Here is a 16,236-nt window from a genome sequence, read left to right as displayed (position 1 = left end):
GCNGGGATTACAGGCTTGAGCCACCGCGCCCGGCGACACTTTTCAAAAGAAGACATCTATGCAGCCAACAGATACATGAAAAAATGCTCATTACCACTGGTCATCAGAGAAATGCAAATCAAAAACACAATGAGATACCATCTCACACCAGTTAGAATGGCGATCATTAAAACGTCAGGAAACAACAGATGCTAGAGAGGAAGTGGAGAAATAGGAAGACTTTTACACGGTTAGTGGGAGTGTAAATTAGTTCAACCATAGTTGAACTGAAGACACTGTGGCGATTTCTCAAGGATCTAGAACTAGAAATACCATTTGACCCAGCAATCCCATTACTGGGTATATATCCAAAGGATCATAAATCATACTACTATAAAGACACATGCACATGTATGTTTATTGTGGCACTATTCACAATAGCAAAGACTTGGAACCAACCCAAATATCCATCAATGACAGACTGAATTAAGAAAATGTGGCACATATAAACCATGGAATACTATGCAGCCATAAAAAATGATGAGTTCATGTCCTTTGCAGGGACATGGATGAAGCTGGAAACCATCATTCTCAGCAAACTAACACAGGAACAGAAAACCAAACACTGCATGTTCTGACTCATAGGTGGGAATTGAACAATGAGAACACATGGACACGGGGTGAGGAACATCACACACCGGGGCATGTCACTGGGTGGGGAGCTGGGGGAGGGATAGCATTAGGAGAAATACCTAATGTAGATGACGAGTTAATGGGTGCAGCAAACCAACACGGCACATGTATACCTATGTAACAAACCTGCACGTTGTGCACATGTACCCTAGAACTTAAAGTATAATTTAAAAAAAATGTTGTGGTGGGTAGGGGTGAATAATAAAATTATTGGGAAATAAGATCCATATAAACTGTACTATAGAAGCTATTTCACAGAATTACTTTTATGTATACAACCATGGCCTTTTTCAGAAGTGGTCTGAGTGTTTTGCAATGATGGTTTAAAGAATGCACAATTTGTATAGCAGGAAGAAGAAAACTATAGGAATCTGACACCAGCTTGTCCCATAAGCTTAAGTGTGAAAAGGAACATAAAATTTCAAATCCTGAATATCCCAAATGCATGAGTATTGCACATAAAATGGCCGTGACTATGCACACGAGCCTCTGCATGAAAGTTCCCTGCAGAGGAACCCAGCTGCCCACTTGTTTAGCAATTCCAATCTGGGAAGACTGCTACGTGCTACTGTTTGGCTTAAATTATATTTTCTTATCTATCCTTGATCTTATTTCTGAGTGTAAAAATGTGAGAATTTATCTTAATGCTAAAAATGTGTTGTTCTAGCCAAACTAGATTTAATTTTTGGATTAATCTCACTCCATAAGTTTAATCAGCAGCAGGCATTATATTTAGTCTTTGACTAACAGGAAAAGATCCAGGCAACGTGTTCTTGGTGCCGCCAGTATTGTGAGATAGTCTGTTTCACCTTCAGACTCTAGGTGAAATATTTTATTGTGTGATTTTATATTCCTTAATAGAAAGCATCTCTCTCTCCCAGGGATACATCTACATCTATAAACATCAATCACTGATGTTTTTAAGGTGTCCTTTGAACATTAAATAACCACAGTGTGAACATCTTAGATTAAAAAAGAATTCTCAACAAGAACTTGATTGCTATCACGTATTCAGGATCTATCTTAGAATCCACACCACTGACAGGACAGAGGGAGTTCCTCCCGTAGAGTATATTTCAGGCATTAAATATTAAATAGGGATTCATAAAAGGCCTATTACTCACCTTAAATCAATTCACCACGCTAACAATCAGTGTTGAATACAGCTTGTGGTATTGAGCTCTTACATAGGATAAGTAAAATTCTTAGATAAGATCTTAAACATGAAAATAGGATCCTAGAGCTTAGTGATTTGGAGCACCTTCTCTGGGGTCAGGACTGCCTAGAATGGAATCTCTACCACCCTGGCTGTGAAATCTTAGGTAAAGTTTTGCAATTTCTGTAAGGCCCAGTTATCTCATCTGTAAAGTGGGGCAAAGATGGATAGATGGATGGATGGATGGATGGATGGATGGATGGATGGATAGACAGACAGACAGACAGACAGACAGACAGATAGATAAGGAGAGGTGATAGATATATACATTTATGAGAATTAAATAAGCTAATATGTATAAAGTGCTTCACATAGTGCCTGGAATGTTGCAAGCACTGAAATAATGGTAACTGCTTAATTATTATTATAATGATACTATTATTAATCATCATATTATCATCATACTGTTACATCTTTTTTTTTTTTTTTGAGATGGAGTCTCGCTCTGTCGCCCAGGCTGGAGTGCAGTGGCCGGATCTCAGCTCACTGCAAGCTCCGCCTCCCGGGTTCATGCCATTCTCCTGCCCCAGCCTCCTGAGTAGCTGGGACTACAGGTGCCCGCCACCTCGCCCAGCTAGTTTTTTGTATTTTTTAGTAGAGACGGGGTTTCACCATGTTAGCCAGGATGGTCTCGATCTTCTGACCTCGTGATCTGCCCGTCTCGGCCTCCCAAAGTGCTGGGATTACAGGCTTGAGCCACCGCGCCCGGCTGTTATATCATTCTAGGCAAAAATATTTTGTCATCATATTGCTATATAATTCTAGGCAAAAATATTTAAACAATTGCCAATTATTACATGATATAGTTATTACCACATTTTACTCCTTCATCAGAAATAAAAACTAGGCCCAACCTTACATCAAGTTAGACCATATGCCACAGAGATGATGCTGTGCTTCAGAAGGCCCAGTGCCTCCAAGTCTTAAACAGTTGCAGTGCTTCTCATCTGGATGGTGTCTTATAGACCATCTGTTTCAGGACCTTTATCTACAGGAGAGAAGAGTGAGGCCCAACCACAGTGAAGCGTGAAGACTGCAGAGCTGGGAACCACAGGGGTGGTGTCCCAAGGAAGGGAGTTCCCAGCCCTGGGCTCCTTCCTGCCCCTGGCTCTCCCTGCCCTGACCTTTGGGATTCTGCAGCATCTCCTTTTTGAGTCGGCTTTTTCCTAAATCACACACACACACGCACGCAGCACGCGCACACACACCACCAGCAGCAGCAGCAGCAGCCCCAGGAGACTGTCTCCCAGAATGCTTCATACCTGTTTGGAAGATGACCTGCTAGAAAACCAGGATCTCTCAAAACTTGTCTCTTGCCCCCAAAACTGATCACGTTTCTTCTCATTTGGGTCTCTTTTATATTCCTGTCGTCTCAGACAAGCCTGAAGAACAACAACAAAATGTCTGTCTTAGGACCATGGCAAGCTTGGGTAACTTTATGCTTAATTCCAATGGTGAGGAGCATGAAATGAATGATACGCATCTCCAGGTGTTCATCAAATACCTCTCACCAAGTATAAAGACCAGGTATCACTCTTCCCTTTGCTTAAAGTGCTAGGTCAGAGGTATTAGCTATTGCTTTAATAAATTCAAACAATAAACATACTGAGAGGCATTTTGTCAAGAATGTACCCAACTGTTGCCTTCTCAAGGAGGGCAGCACCTGTTACACCTTATGAATTTCTCTTTCTGGTCTCATTCTCTTCATGGCCCCTCCCTCTTCCTACCTCCTCTATACTGTGACCCTGGAGATGACACTCTAGTTGCGGGATGAGAATTGTCAATGTCAGAGCATGTGCTATTCCCTGCACTTGGAACCTCCTCTGTTAGAAGCTCTCTTGGCAAAACCGCCTGATCTACTAATAGCCTGCTGCTGTGGCCTTGCTTCTCTTTAGTTTCCTCTGCCTTCTCTTCTCCAGGCCGAATTAACTGTCAGAGTTGCAATGTATATTAATTTAAGCTTGAATTACACATACTTTTTTATTATTGTAGGTACTTGTTTGTGGTTTTCAGCCTGTTTCTCCTGCTGATCATTGAGAACCCTGAGAGTAAGGACAACTTCTTATATTTGAATCCCCCACCATCCAGCATTTAATTTTAGCTGAACTGCAGCTGGCCCGGTGCCCAGTGGCTCACGCCTATAATCCCAGCACTTTGGGAGGCCGAGGCGGGTAGATCACTTGAGGCCAGGAGTTCAAGACCAGCCTGGCCAACATGGTGAAACCCCGTTTCTACTAAAAATATAAAAATTAGTTGTGGTGGCATATGCCTGTAATCCCAGCTACTCAGGAGGCTGAGGCACGAGAATTGCTTGAACCTGGGAGGCAGAGGTTGCAGTGAGCCAAGATAGTGCCACTGCATTCCAGTCTGGGTGACAGAGCAAAATTCTGTCTCAAAAAATCGATAATAATTTTAGTTGAATTGCATTTTTGCTTTGGAGGAAAATATCAATCCCTAAGTGCAAAATAAGAAAAATAAAATTACCAATGAAAATAATTCCCCATTTTTCTTAACAAAATTAAAATAAAATCTGGTACCAAAATATTTCTCCTATAGTACTAGGACTGAGCAAACCCAAGGATATCATGTACTATGGACATTTCAACTGATTTTAAATACTTCAAAATAGTAAAAGAGATTTTTTTTTCTCCCAGGATGGAGTCTTGCTCTGTCACGCAGGCTGCAGTGCAGTGGCACGATCTTGGCTCACTGCAACCTCTGTCCCCGGGTTCAAGCGATTATCCTGCCTCAGCCTCCTGAGTAGCTGGGATTACAGGAGCACGCCACCATGCCCGGCCAATTTTTGTATTTTTAGTAGAGACAGGGTTTTGCCATGTTGGCCAGACTGGTCTTGAACTCCTGACCTCAGGTGATCCACCTGCCTCAGCCTCCCAAAGTGCACCTGGCCCAGTAAAACTTTTTTGGAGTATTTCTATACTTGCAGATCCAGTAGCCCAATTCAACTTTGCCTTGCCAGGGCCAAATTATCCACTGTCATAGAAAACGAATTTGAAGACCAAAAATATTGTTTCTATACTAGGCCTGACAACTGCCCTTCCTGGCTGGATTGAGAAAGGAAAGATCTCTTCAGCAGGTTTCACGCCCTCTATTAGAAAAAGTATCCCCTTCCGTGATGTAGTAGGACTTACCAGAATTTCACGCCATGCGTAAGCCTGACATTATGCTGTAAGGTTAAGAATAGAAATGACCCGATACTAACAAAACATTTACTCCTCGGAATTGGGATGATTATTCACACCGAGTTTTACATCTGAATTGCAGGTGACGCCCTAGCCTCCGGGCTCATCACAGCAGCCAAGTGGTCACCCTGCAGGAAGTGGAATCCTAGATTCTGGGGAGAAAGATGCAGTTTCACTCCAGCTTGCTTGGGAAGGGACAACATCCTGTCCCACAGTTAATCTTATTTTCAAAAACTATGCCACATAGATAGTACGTCGTCATAATAAACACTGGATGCTGTTTGTTTTATAATTTCAGCAAGAAATACCAAAGAACACTAGACAGTAGTCATAATAAATAAGTTAAACAAAACAAACGAAAAACAGCCAATCATAGAGAAACCCAGGTAAACCTAAAGGGAATTGGCTGGAGAACGTAACGAAGTTCAGTTAAATATGTGCTTTTTTGTTCTAATCCTTTTACAAGGACTTCAAATGGGAGTTTGTGTTTGGAAAGAGCACCGGTGTGGAGTGCTGTTTCCAAAAGGGGCAGATGTCTGTGCGGTCCTAACCTACTGGTATTGAAGGCAAAAGAAGAAAATGCTGATGGGCTGAAAGTGGAGGAGGCAGTGTTAGCAAATGCACGCAGGACCAAGGCAGATTTTGTGGGATGAACAGAATTCTTGTGGGCTGAGTGTTTTTTGAAAATTCTCTCCAAGAATGCATACGACTTAAATATTTCTTTACCAAAAAGGAAGGAGGAATAGATGGGTTTGCAAAGTTGAAAAAAAATTTTTTTCCCTCTAGTTCCTTGTTCCTCTTCTTACAGAGGAGCAGAACAAACCAGTGGCAAGGCATGTACTTAAACTTTTATCTTGACAGAGCCAAGCAATCTTTCTGTGTAAATTAAACATCAATCCTCTCAAAGTTATAGCTTTGCTGAGAAGGAACACAGGGGCAGAGCAAATATCCAGACTTACAGTCGTAGAAGCAGCAAGAACCTTGCCTTATTCCCTGCAAGGGCTGGTTTCTTTGTATTTGTAATTGTAAATGATTTTTTGTCAGCTGTTGATGTTGTTTTTGTGTGAGGTGGGCTGGGGGAGCCTAAGGTGACTGGGCAGGGGAGGACAGAATCCATGGGTCAGGAGAGGAATGGATTTGTAATTCAAAACCACCAGCGGCTTCCCTTACCCTGGACTTTAAAAACATTCTCCCCTTTCAATTGCACGTGTCAGGATTCGGATGGCTATAAATAAGTCTCTGATCATGTGGCAAAACTGGCCGAGGGCAGTCTTGAAATTGAAGGCTTCAGGTAACTTTTTACTTTTTCCTTCTGGGGAGAATCAGGGCCTCTTCCTTCCCTCTTCCATTGGTGTTGACCCCCACCCCGCAGTGCGTCCCCCTGACTGCAGCATACATACTTGGGCTGCCTTCTGTGCAGAAGGTACCACTGTGGGGGCAAAATGCGGAATGTGCATCAATGTCTGTGGGGATGACGTGGGTTTTGTGACTCACTGTAACTCAATCCTGGTAAACACGACAATCCCCAGCTCTGCCACTTTCTAACGTCGTGACCTGGGGCGAGCTGACTAATGCCATTGATTCTTGCTTTCCTCATCTGTAAGAGGAAGCTGCAGATTGTTGACAAGTTAACATCAACAAGGTATACAGTTGGTGATATGTTAATAGTGGCTGGCCCTTGGGGACAGTTCAATCAAAGGTGCCTAACACCACCATCACCACCACCATCACCATCACCATCACCACCACCACTACCATCACTACCATTTCCATAACCATCTCCATCACCACCACCACCATCATCACTACCATTTCCATAACCACCACAACCATCACCACCACCACCAAGTCCATCACCACCACCACCATCACCATCACCACCACCACCATCACTACCATTTCCATAACCATCTCCATCACCACCACCACCAAGTCCATCACCACCACAACCATCACCACCACCAAGTCCATCACCACCACCACCATCACCATCACCACCACCACCATCACTACCATTTCCATAACCATCTCCATCACCACCACCACCACGTCCATCATCACAACCATCACCACCACCACCTCCATCAACCACCACCACCTCCATCACCACCACCACCTCTATCACCTCCATCACCACCACCACCACCATCACCACCACCACCAGCACCACGACCACCATCACCTCCATGACCACCACAACCATCACCATCACCACCACCTCCACTTCCATCACCACCACCACTACGACCACCATCACCTCCATCACCACCACTGCCACCACCTCCATCACCACCACCTCCATGACCACCACCACCACCACCACAACCACCATCACCTCCATGACCACCACAACCATTACCACCACCACCACCTCCACCTCCATCACCACCACCTCCATCACCACCACTACCATGACCACCACCACCACCACCACAACCACCATCACCTCCATGACCACCACAACCATTACCACCACCACCACCTCCACCTCCATCACCACCACCACCATCACCACCACCACCTCCATCACCACCACTACAACCTCCATCACCACCACCACCATCACATCACTACCATTTCCATTACATCTCCATCACCACCACCACCACCTCCATCACCACCACCACCACCTCCATCACCACCACCACCTTCATCAACCACCACCACCATCACCACCACCACCATCCCCACATCACTCCCCAACCCCCACCACCCATCTCACCTCCCCACCATTATCACCGCCACCTCTACCACCGCCGCCACTCCCATCACCACCAGTAGCTGCCACAACCTTTTAATTGCTGTTCTCAATCCCATTTCCTGGTTTACTTCTATTACTGTTTCTAAAGTCAGCCTTTGCCAAAGCATAAGACTCTGATGTTGGTCACAGAAGAAGAGAGAATCTTTCTGTCTAGTCCTGAGGTTCATCCTTGTTTTTCTGCCTTGTAAGTAGAGATCTGTTTCCTAAACTCCAGCCAGCCAAATGAGCAGCTCCTGCTCTCAGTCATTCAGGGTCACAATGAAACTGCCTCTCTTCGGCACTACAGCTCTCTGAGTACAGTTGTGCTCAAAGTTCCTTTTGTTTCTTTCATTATCAATCTGATCACTCTAGTCATTATGTGACTTCAGAAGCCATGTGCCCCAGGAACACTTCCCAGCCTCATAATTCTGGTATAAAGCCATCAGAACCACGACCCGACTTTACATCTCCGGCCAGAATGGCATCTGTTCCTCTATCTCAGGACGCACTTTGAGAAGTGGGAGTTGCCACTTCCTTCAGTTGGTTCCTTTTTGTTGTTGTTCTTGTGATCTGACTTGCCTATTCCAGAGTCTGGCGTTTTAATTGTCCCCAGTGACATTATTAAAGTTCATTAATTTTAAGAGGTCAAGAAATCAAAGGCATAAAAACAGTTTGAGATGGTATTCCCCCCCAGCTAGTTTTTTTTTTTTTTTTTTTTTCCTGTTTTGGCTGTGAAGACTAAAGCAACACACACCTCAAAGGTGAGCCAGGAGGAGAATCCCCCACCTCCGTCCCTATGGGAAGAAAAGTTGACTTATCCCTATTCCAGTTCCCTGAGTGGACAACTCCAAACCCTCGCCACCCGCTATGAAGTCACCTATCACGTTCTTGAACACATGTATATTGAGACACTTAGTTGTTTGATTTGTACTTGAAAGAATCAAGGTGAATAAGTGACATGAAATGAAACCAATTTGAACATATTTAATAGATTATCAAAAATCATTCTGAAATGCTAAGTGTAATCTTTGCCTTCAGTTTTCCAGTGGACATTAATGGCTAAATTCTGCCTCCAGTTACATAAACACATTTGATTAAAAAAAAAAAAAAAAAAAAAAGCTAGGCAGCATGAAAATCCTTGAAGCAATAGAGCCAAATTCTGAGATGACATATAATTATATACTAGTTACCAGATTCTGAAATAGCATGCAATACGCCAAATAGATGTTTATTTCCTCTTGTTTTCTCAAAAGGTTCCCACCCAACCACTGAAAGGAGTAGTTTCAAAATAACTCAGGGTGAGTTCAGCCCTCGTCTCTTGCTGCTAGCACACAGACCTGCAAAGGCACTGAGAATTTGGTGCATACCAACATTTAGCATATTGTAGGCTGTAACGGGAATGGTTTACACAAGAGGTTTCTAAAGCCTTCAGTTGGAGCCAGTTCATTAAAGGTGAGTCGAGTACAGGAAGGGACACATGCCAAATGCATATGATTTGGGATTCATGTCTAGTTATTAGGTCTTACACTATTTGTACGCCCTGAAATGGGGAATCCCTGGTCACACTGGAACTGGAGTGAAAGCTGGGATTTCCAAAGGAAGTACCTGGCCAAACTCATTGATGATCCAGAGTACCAATATCTACCCACCACAAAATTACCATAGCGAATTATCTAAATACACATGGGCAGTCTATGGGCTGAGTTATTGAGGGGTCATTAACATCATGCAACTGATCCGTTTTTGTTTTTTTTTTAGACAGAGTCTTACTATGTCGCTGAGGCTGGAGTGCAGTGGCATCATCTCAGCTCACCGCAACCTCCGCCTCCTGCGTTCAGCTATTCTCCTGCCTCAGTCTCCCGAGTAGCTGAATTACAGGTGTGTACCACCACATCCAGCTAATTTTTGTATTTTTAGTAGAGACAGGGTTTCGCCATTTGGCCAGGCTGGTCTCAAACTCCTGGCCTCAAATGATTCACCCGCCTCTGCCTCCCAAAGTGCTGGGATTACAGGCATGAGCCACTGTGCCTGGCCTACATCATGCAATTGATTCTTAAACCACTACTTTAAATTCTTTCTGGAATAAGGCAAGGGATAGATTAATAATATAACTAAAAAAAAAAAAAAAAAAAAAAACGCTGCTCCCTGCAAAGTAGTTACTGTGGGTTGCCATTTACTTACTTTAATGATATTTAGAACATCTTACAGACAACCATATTTATTTTTTGCAGACCTTGTGGTAAGTGGTTTTGAAAATGCTCAATGAGAGTGGATTTGACTTTTAGGAATAGTCACAAGTCAGCTGGCTCTAAGTCTGACAAGCTTAGTTGGTAACCAAGTTAGGCAACACAGGCTTTCATGAATGTCAAGGCAATTGGTTCAACATTGAAGAGGGAGACTCAGCCTCTGCCCTTAAGAAGTCGTGGTCCAGGTTGAGAGGATGTCACACAAAAGACAATGTGCAGCCGGGTGCGGTGGCTCACGCCTGTAATCCCAGCACTTTGAGAGGCCAAGGTGGGTGGATCACTTGAGCCCAGGAGTTTGATACCAGCCTGGCCAACACAGTGAGACCCCTGTGTCTCTATAAAAATACAAAACATTTAACTGGGTGTGGTGGCACATGCTTGTGGTCCCAGCCACTCAGGAGGCTGAGGTGGGAGGAAAACTTGAGGCTGGGAGGTTGAGGCTGCAGTCAATCGTGATTGCACCACTGCACCCCCACCTGGGCAACAGAGCGAGACCATGTCTCAAAAAAGAGAGAGAGGAAAAAAAAGACAATTTGCAATGCAGTTTCATAAGCTCTGTGCAGGAAGCATGAAAAGAGGGCTGCAGTACTAGAGTGGTGGAAATATTCTAAAGCCAGGTGATAGTTATGGCTGCAAACTTGGTAAATTTACTAAAAGTCATTAAACTGCACACTTAAAACAGGTTGAATTTTATGATATATACATTTTTTTTTTTTTAAAGATGGAATTTCCCTCTTGTTGCTCAGGCTGGAGTGCAGTGGGGCTATCACAGCTCACTGCAACCTCTGCCTCCCGGGCTCAAGCGATTCTCCTGCCTCAGCCTCCTGAGTAGCTAGAATTACAGGCATCTGCCACCATGCCCAGTTAATTTTTTGTATTTTTAGTAGACACGGGGTTTCACCATGTTAGCGAGGCTGGTCTCGAACTCCTGACCTTGTGATCCACCCACCTTGGCCTCCCAAAGTTCCAGGATTACAGGCATGAGCCACTGTGTCCGGTTGATATATAAATTATAACACAATCAAGTGGTTTTTTTGTTTGTTTGTTTGTTTGTTTGTTTTTAGATGGAGTCTCGTTTTGTCGCCAGGCTGGAGTGCAGTGGCGTGATCTCGGCTCACTGCAACCTCTGCCTCCTGGGTTCAAGCGATTCTCCTGCCTCAGCCCCCTGAGTAGCTAGGAATACAGGCGCCTGCCACCACGCTCAGGTAATTTTTTGTATTTTTAGTAGAGACAGGGTTTCACCACGTTGGCCAGGCTGGTCTCGAACTCCTGACCTCATGATCTGCCTGCCTCGGCCTCCCAAAGTGCTGGGATTATAGGCATGAGCCATCGCACCCGGCCAGTAAAGTTGCTTTTAAAAAAGGCTACTATGTGTATGAGCACAGAGATTCCCTTTAGTTCTAAATTAAAACTATGATCCTTACCACCTTTGCCCAGGGGAGCAAAGTGAAGAAGGGGGAAGAAGTTGGCAAAGTGGTGAAGTGTAGGTTGGTCTTGCTTAGGTTCTGGGTCTTGAGCCTGCCTTTAAGTGAGGGAAAGCACAGAGGGGTATCCTATATTCCAATGGCATCGCCACATTTAGATTTTAGATAGGTGTCAAGGAAACAGTCTGACAGATGGCAGGACCGGAGGCTAGAAGGCCAGTTATAAGGATATTATAATGGTCTTGGACAGAAATCAGGGAGGTTGGAACCATGGGGTGGCAACAGGGTGAAAAGGAAGGCACAAGTGCGTGAGTTCTTGGGTACACTTGGCAGGACTTGGTAACTGGTGGGATGGGGATGAGGAGGGAAAGGAAGAGCCAGGGAAGGCTTAGATCATAGGAGGGGCCACAGGGGGATGGACATGGAGGTACAACCATGGACATATTTGATTTCAGATGCCCGTGTGACATCTAGGTAGACATAGCCAACTGGCAAATACACACATGACTCTGATGCTCTGGGGAGACCCAGAATTACAAGTCTTAGTATAAAGTGGTGGTTGAACCATAGCAGAGGATGAGATGAGTCACAGTGACCTTGTGAACCAGAAAAAAACTGGGCTGAGAATGGAACCCTGGGGAAATTAACATTTGAGAGCCAGGGAGATGAAGAGTACATAGAAAAGAAAATGGAGAAGAAAGTGAGAGAAACAGGAAGAAAGTCAGGAGAGTGTGACATCAGAGAGCCAAACGAGACTGGGCACGGAGGCTCATGCCTATAAGCCCAGCACTTTGGGAGGCTGAGGCAGGAGCATCACCTGAGGCCAGGAGTTTGAGACCAGCCTGAGAAATATTAAAAAAAGAAAGAAAGAAAGAGAGAGAGAGAGAAAGAAAGAAAGAGAGAAAGAGAGAGAGAGAAAGAAAAGAAAAGAAAAGAAAAGAAAGCCAAAGAGTCATGTTCGAGAAGAAAGGAGTAATAACGTCAAAGGTAGGTGAGACCGCAGAAAATAAAGACTGAGAAGGAGCCCAGTGAATTTGGTTACTGACATTAGCATAAGAGTTTCAGGAGAGGGGACGGGAGGTGATGGTCAGGCTGCAGCAGGCCAGGGAATCCACGGGAGGGCAGGAAGCAGAGACTGAAATGGAGCTGGCTATTTGGGACATCTGGGATGAGGCAGGAAGGAGTCAGCGCTGCAGCTAGAGAAGGACACGATGTCTACAGAAAGCTTTGCTCTTTTGTTCTTAAGATGGGAGACACTTAAGCATGTTCGTGGACTGAGCCAACAAGAAAGGAAATGTCAAAGCTACCAAGGAGAGGCCTGTGGATGGCAGGGGCTGGAGAGCACAGGGCCTCAAATCAGGATCTCAGGCTGGGTACCAGCAGGTAGAGGGTCACTTCCTCCTCCAAGATGTGGGGACTAGATGGTGTGTAGCCTGGAGTGAAGGGGAGGAGGCTGAGTGGGTTCTCACCTTCATTGTGTTTCATTTGAGTGTGTGAAACCGGGCAGGGAGTTCTTTGTTGAAACTATGGGGGTTGGAGGTTTGAAAAGAGTGAAAAGGTTTAAAATCGTGATGATAACAGAGGGAGCTGACGGACAAGTAAATGGTTGACATGAGTCATCCTTCATTCTTTTCTTTCCCTCACTCCGCCTCTCCATCCATCAGCAAGATGTCTGTTCTGTTTCCATTTCCTGGGCCAGGCCACTTCTCACCACCTCCACTCCTACCACCCCGGGCCAAGTCGCCAGAATCTCTCTCCTGAATTTCTATCATAGCTTCCTTACAAGTTTTCCTGCTTTTTCTCTTGCCCCTTCTAGTCCTTTCCCCATACCACAGCCAGAGTTACCCTTAATACAACATAAATCAGATCATACTATTCCACAGCTTAACCATCCAATAATTTTCACAGTGATAAGAATAAAATTGGGTAGGGCGCACTGGCTCATGCCTGTAATCCTAGCACTTTGGGAGGCCAAGGTGGGTCGATCACCTGAAGTCGGGAGTTTGAGACCAGCCTGACCAACATGGAGAAACCCTGTCTCTACTAAAAATACAAAATTAGCCGGGTGAGGTGGCGCATGCCTGTAATCCCAGCTACTTGGGAGGTGGAGGCAGGAGAATCGCTTGAACCTGGGAGGCAGAGGTTGCAGTGAGCCAAGATCCTGCCACTGCACTCCAGCCTGGGCAACAAGAGCAAAACTCCATTCAAAAAAAAAAAAAAAAACACACAAAAGGAATAAAATCTAAATGGCAAGCTATGCTCAGTGAGATGCAGTGTGACGCTTCTGCACTTTCCCTGGGTTCATGTGTTCTAGCCCCTCTGGCTGCCTTTGGTTTCCTCCAGGCTGGTTCCTGCCTCAGGGCCTTTGAACTGACTTTCCTTCCACTTGGGAAGCTCTGGTGGGATCTTTCCCATAATTCACCTCAACAGTCAAGTGTCATTTCCTCAAAGAGACCTCCCCAGCTTCTAACGGAGCACCGCCTCCAACCCCTTAACCTGCTCTATTTTCCTCATTGTATTTATCGATAACTGAAACTACCTTACACATGTCTACTTGTGTAAGCCCTTTCCCCTCTTAATCCTAGAATAAGAACTCCGGGAGAACAGAGGCTTTGTTCAGCACATAGTAGGCACCAAATAGATATTGGCTGAATGAATGAATGAAATAGATATTGGCTGAATGAATGAATGAAAAGGCAGTGTTGAAAGTCCAATGGAGATTAGAAAATAAAACGGCAATGGCTCAAAGCCACACCGTTGTGTGATTGTCTTCAACGAGGACCATAAAACTATAAGATTGATTTTTTCCTATGTGCCTGTTCTGGAGACAATTTCAAACAGGAGCCGGGTGGCAGAGGCATCTTTGCGAGAAGTAGTTAGACTCCCAGGGCGACCAGTGTGGATGTTTATGTTCTTATTTATTTTGCAGAAATGCCCTTGATTTTCTAGTCTTCTTATACGTGGGTTGGCACGTTGTGGGAGGAAATTGCTGACTCCATTTCCAGCCCCAAAGCTAAGCTGTATTATACAGGTGAAATCAGGTTACTGAGATAGGTCTGGTTTCCTTGGTGACCTGGGAGCTTTAGTTATATTTGAAATTGCTAAGAAGGGGAAAAAACTGATAACAGCAGTTCTGTGTTTTCCTCAGGGAAGAAGCACTTTTCAATCCTCAGCCCAGGCTGAGAACATGCCTTCTTGATTGGCAAGGGCTGAGGTCCCACCTCCAGCAGGATGACTGACACTTTCTACCTGCTCCCAGGATCCCACAACCCAGTCTGGCAAGTTTATCCTATGCCAGCTCTGGCTGACTGCAACCTCAGGATTCCTCAGGCTCCCTGTGTGTTTTGGTGTTGCATGTAAACACTGTAACTAGGGGGACCGGCAGTTAGCTCATTGTAAAATGTGCAAACCACCCTTCTTCCGGTGGGGATGACAACAGAAGGGCGTGTTATTTTACAAACGGTAGGGCGACCCAGTTAACTCTTTCGTGTTTTCTTTCCTTCTCAGTTGGTTTGTCAAATTTAAGCCCTAATGCCACTGGTCGACAAGGGCTCCATGCTGAACACTGAGGGAAGTACTTTCACAGTGTTGATTTCATTTCATTTTCATGATAATACTAGAAGTGGATACGACCATTATCCTTGTTGGTGTTTGTTTGTTTCTGAGACGGAGTCTCGCTCCGTCACCCAGGCTAAAGTGCAGTGGCGCGATCGATCTCGGTTCACTGCAACCTCTGCCTCTCGGGTTCAAGTGATTCTCCTGCCTCAGCCTCCCGAGTGGTTGGGACTACAGTGCCACCACGCCTGGCTAATTTTTTGAATTTTCGGTAGAGACAGGGTTTCACTGTGTTAGCCAGGATGGTCTTGATCTCCTGACCTCATGATCCACCCGCCTCGGCCTCCCAAAGTGCTGGGATTACAGGCGTGAGCCACCGCGCCTGGCTATCCCTGTTTTTTTTTTTTTTCTCACAGACGAGGAAATAGAGAGGTGAAGTGGCTTTTGCTAGTCACATACCTAATCGGTGGGTTTGGGATTTTAGAAAACTTTTACAGCTTATCATATGTTGACGCTGTATTCTGAATTCTCTGTAAATACTGGAAGAGAAGGCAGAAGACCATTCTTGCTTTCTGCAATTACCTGATACTCAGAGTCCACCTTATGCTGCATGTCCCGCAGATACTGAGCATCGCTGAAGAACTTCTGCCTGTCCCTTGCGTCATGCAACATGATTCCTAATCCCCGACCTGCATAGAAAAGATAAACAAATGTGCTGTGATAGAGTCCTTTGTCGTGATGCCGTATTTGGATTTATTTTCATCTAATTACTTTTATTTGTGTATTCATCTAATGTCCCTTGTTTGAAAGGCACAGATGCTCCTTTCAAGCTGAAGGGACTTCTTGTGTTGGTGCTGATGCCCTGACAGTCCTCCTGTTCCAGGCATAAATAATGCAGCCACCTTCATCAGGCACTTCAGAGATCCTGTCCTGGTTACTCAGAGGGAGTTAGATTGACAGATACCTGAATCGTTTCTAGAGCATGACAAAAAGGAAAACCTGAGAACCTAGCTAAATGAGCAGTGACCAAAGTTACAGGCCCCTAGTTGCTTAAATCCATTTAAACAACAGTGATTGCACCCTTATTCTCATCCAGGCACTGTGCTGGGCACTGGAGTAGAGCAACCAACAAAGCAGACACGACCTTCACCTTTGCTTTCTTTTTTTTTTTTTTTTTTTTTTT

At 44.8% G+C, this 16,236-nt stretch overlaps 1 protein-coding gene across 6 annotated transcripts in view; it reads right to left on the bottom strand.

Moving 5' to 3' along the window:
- The window catches only part of MARCHF10 (membrane associated ring-CH-type finger 10), a 112,275-nt gene that overhangs the window by 89,205 nt on the left and 6,834 nt on the right, over positions 1 to 16,236 (bottom strand). For all 6 annotated transcript variants that reach the window (XM_017882953.1, XM_017882952.1, XM_017882954.1 and 3 more), the window contains 2 exons: positions 15,636 to 15,742; positions 3,151 to 3,270 (listed from right to left, as the gene is read on the bottom strand). In XM_017882953.1, the coding sequence (XP_017738442.1) occupies positions 3,151 to 3,270; positions 15,636 to 15,725 (210 nt within the window). In that variant the 5' untranslated portion in view covers positions 15,726 to 15,742. The remainder of the gene's footprint in view (positions 1 to 3,150; positions 3,271 to 15,635; positions 15,743 to 16,236) is intronic.

The sequence above is a fragment of the Rhinopithecus bieti genome, unplaced genomic scaffold (assembly GCF_001698545.2).
Source record: "Rhinopithecus bieti isolate Rb0 unplaced genomic scaffold, ASM169854v2 scaffold_12928, whole genome shotgun sequence".
Classification (NCBI taxonomy): Eukaryota; Metazoa; Chordata; class Mammalia; order Primates; family Cercopithecidae; genus Rhinopithecus; species Rhinopithecus bieti.
Note: the sequence above shows the minus strand (reverse complement) of the source record. Positions and strands in the feature narration are given on the sequence as shown.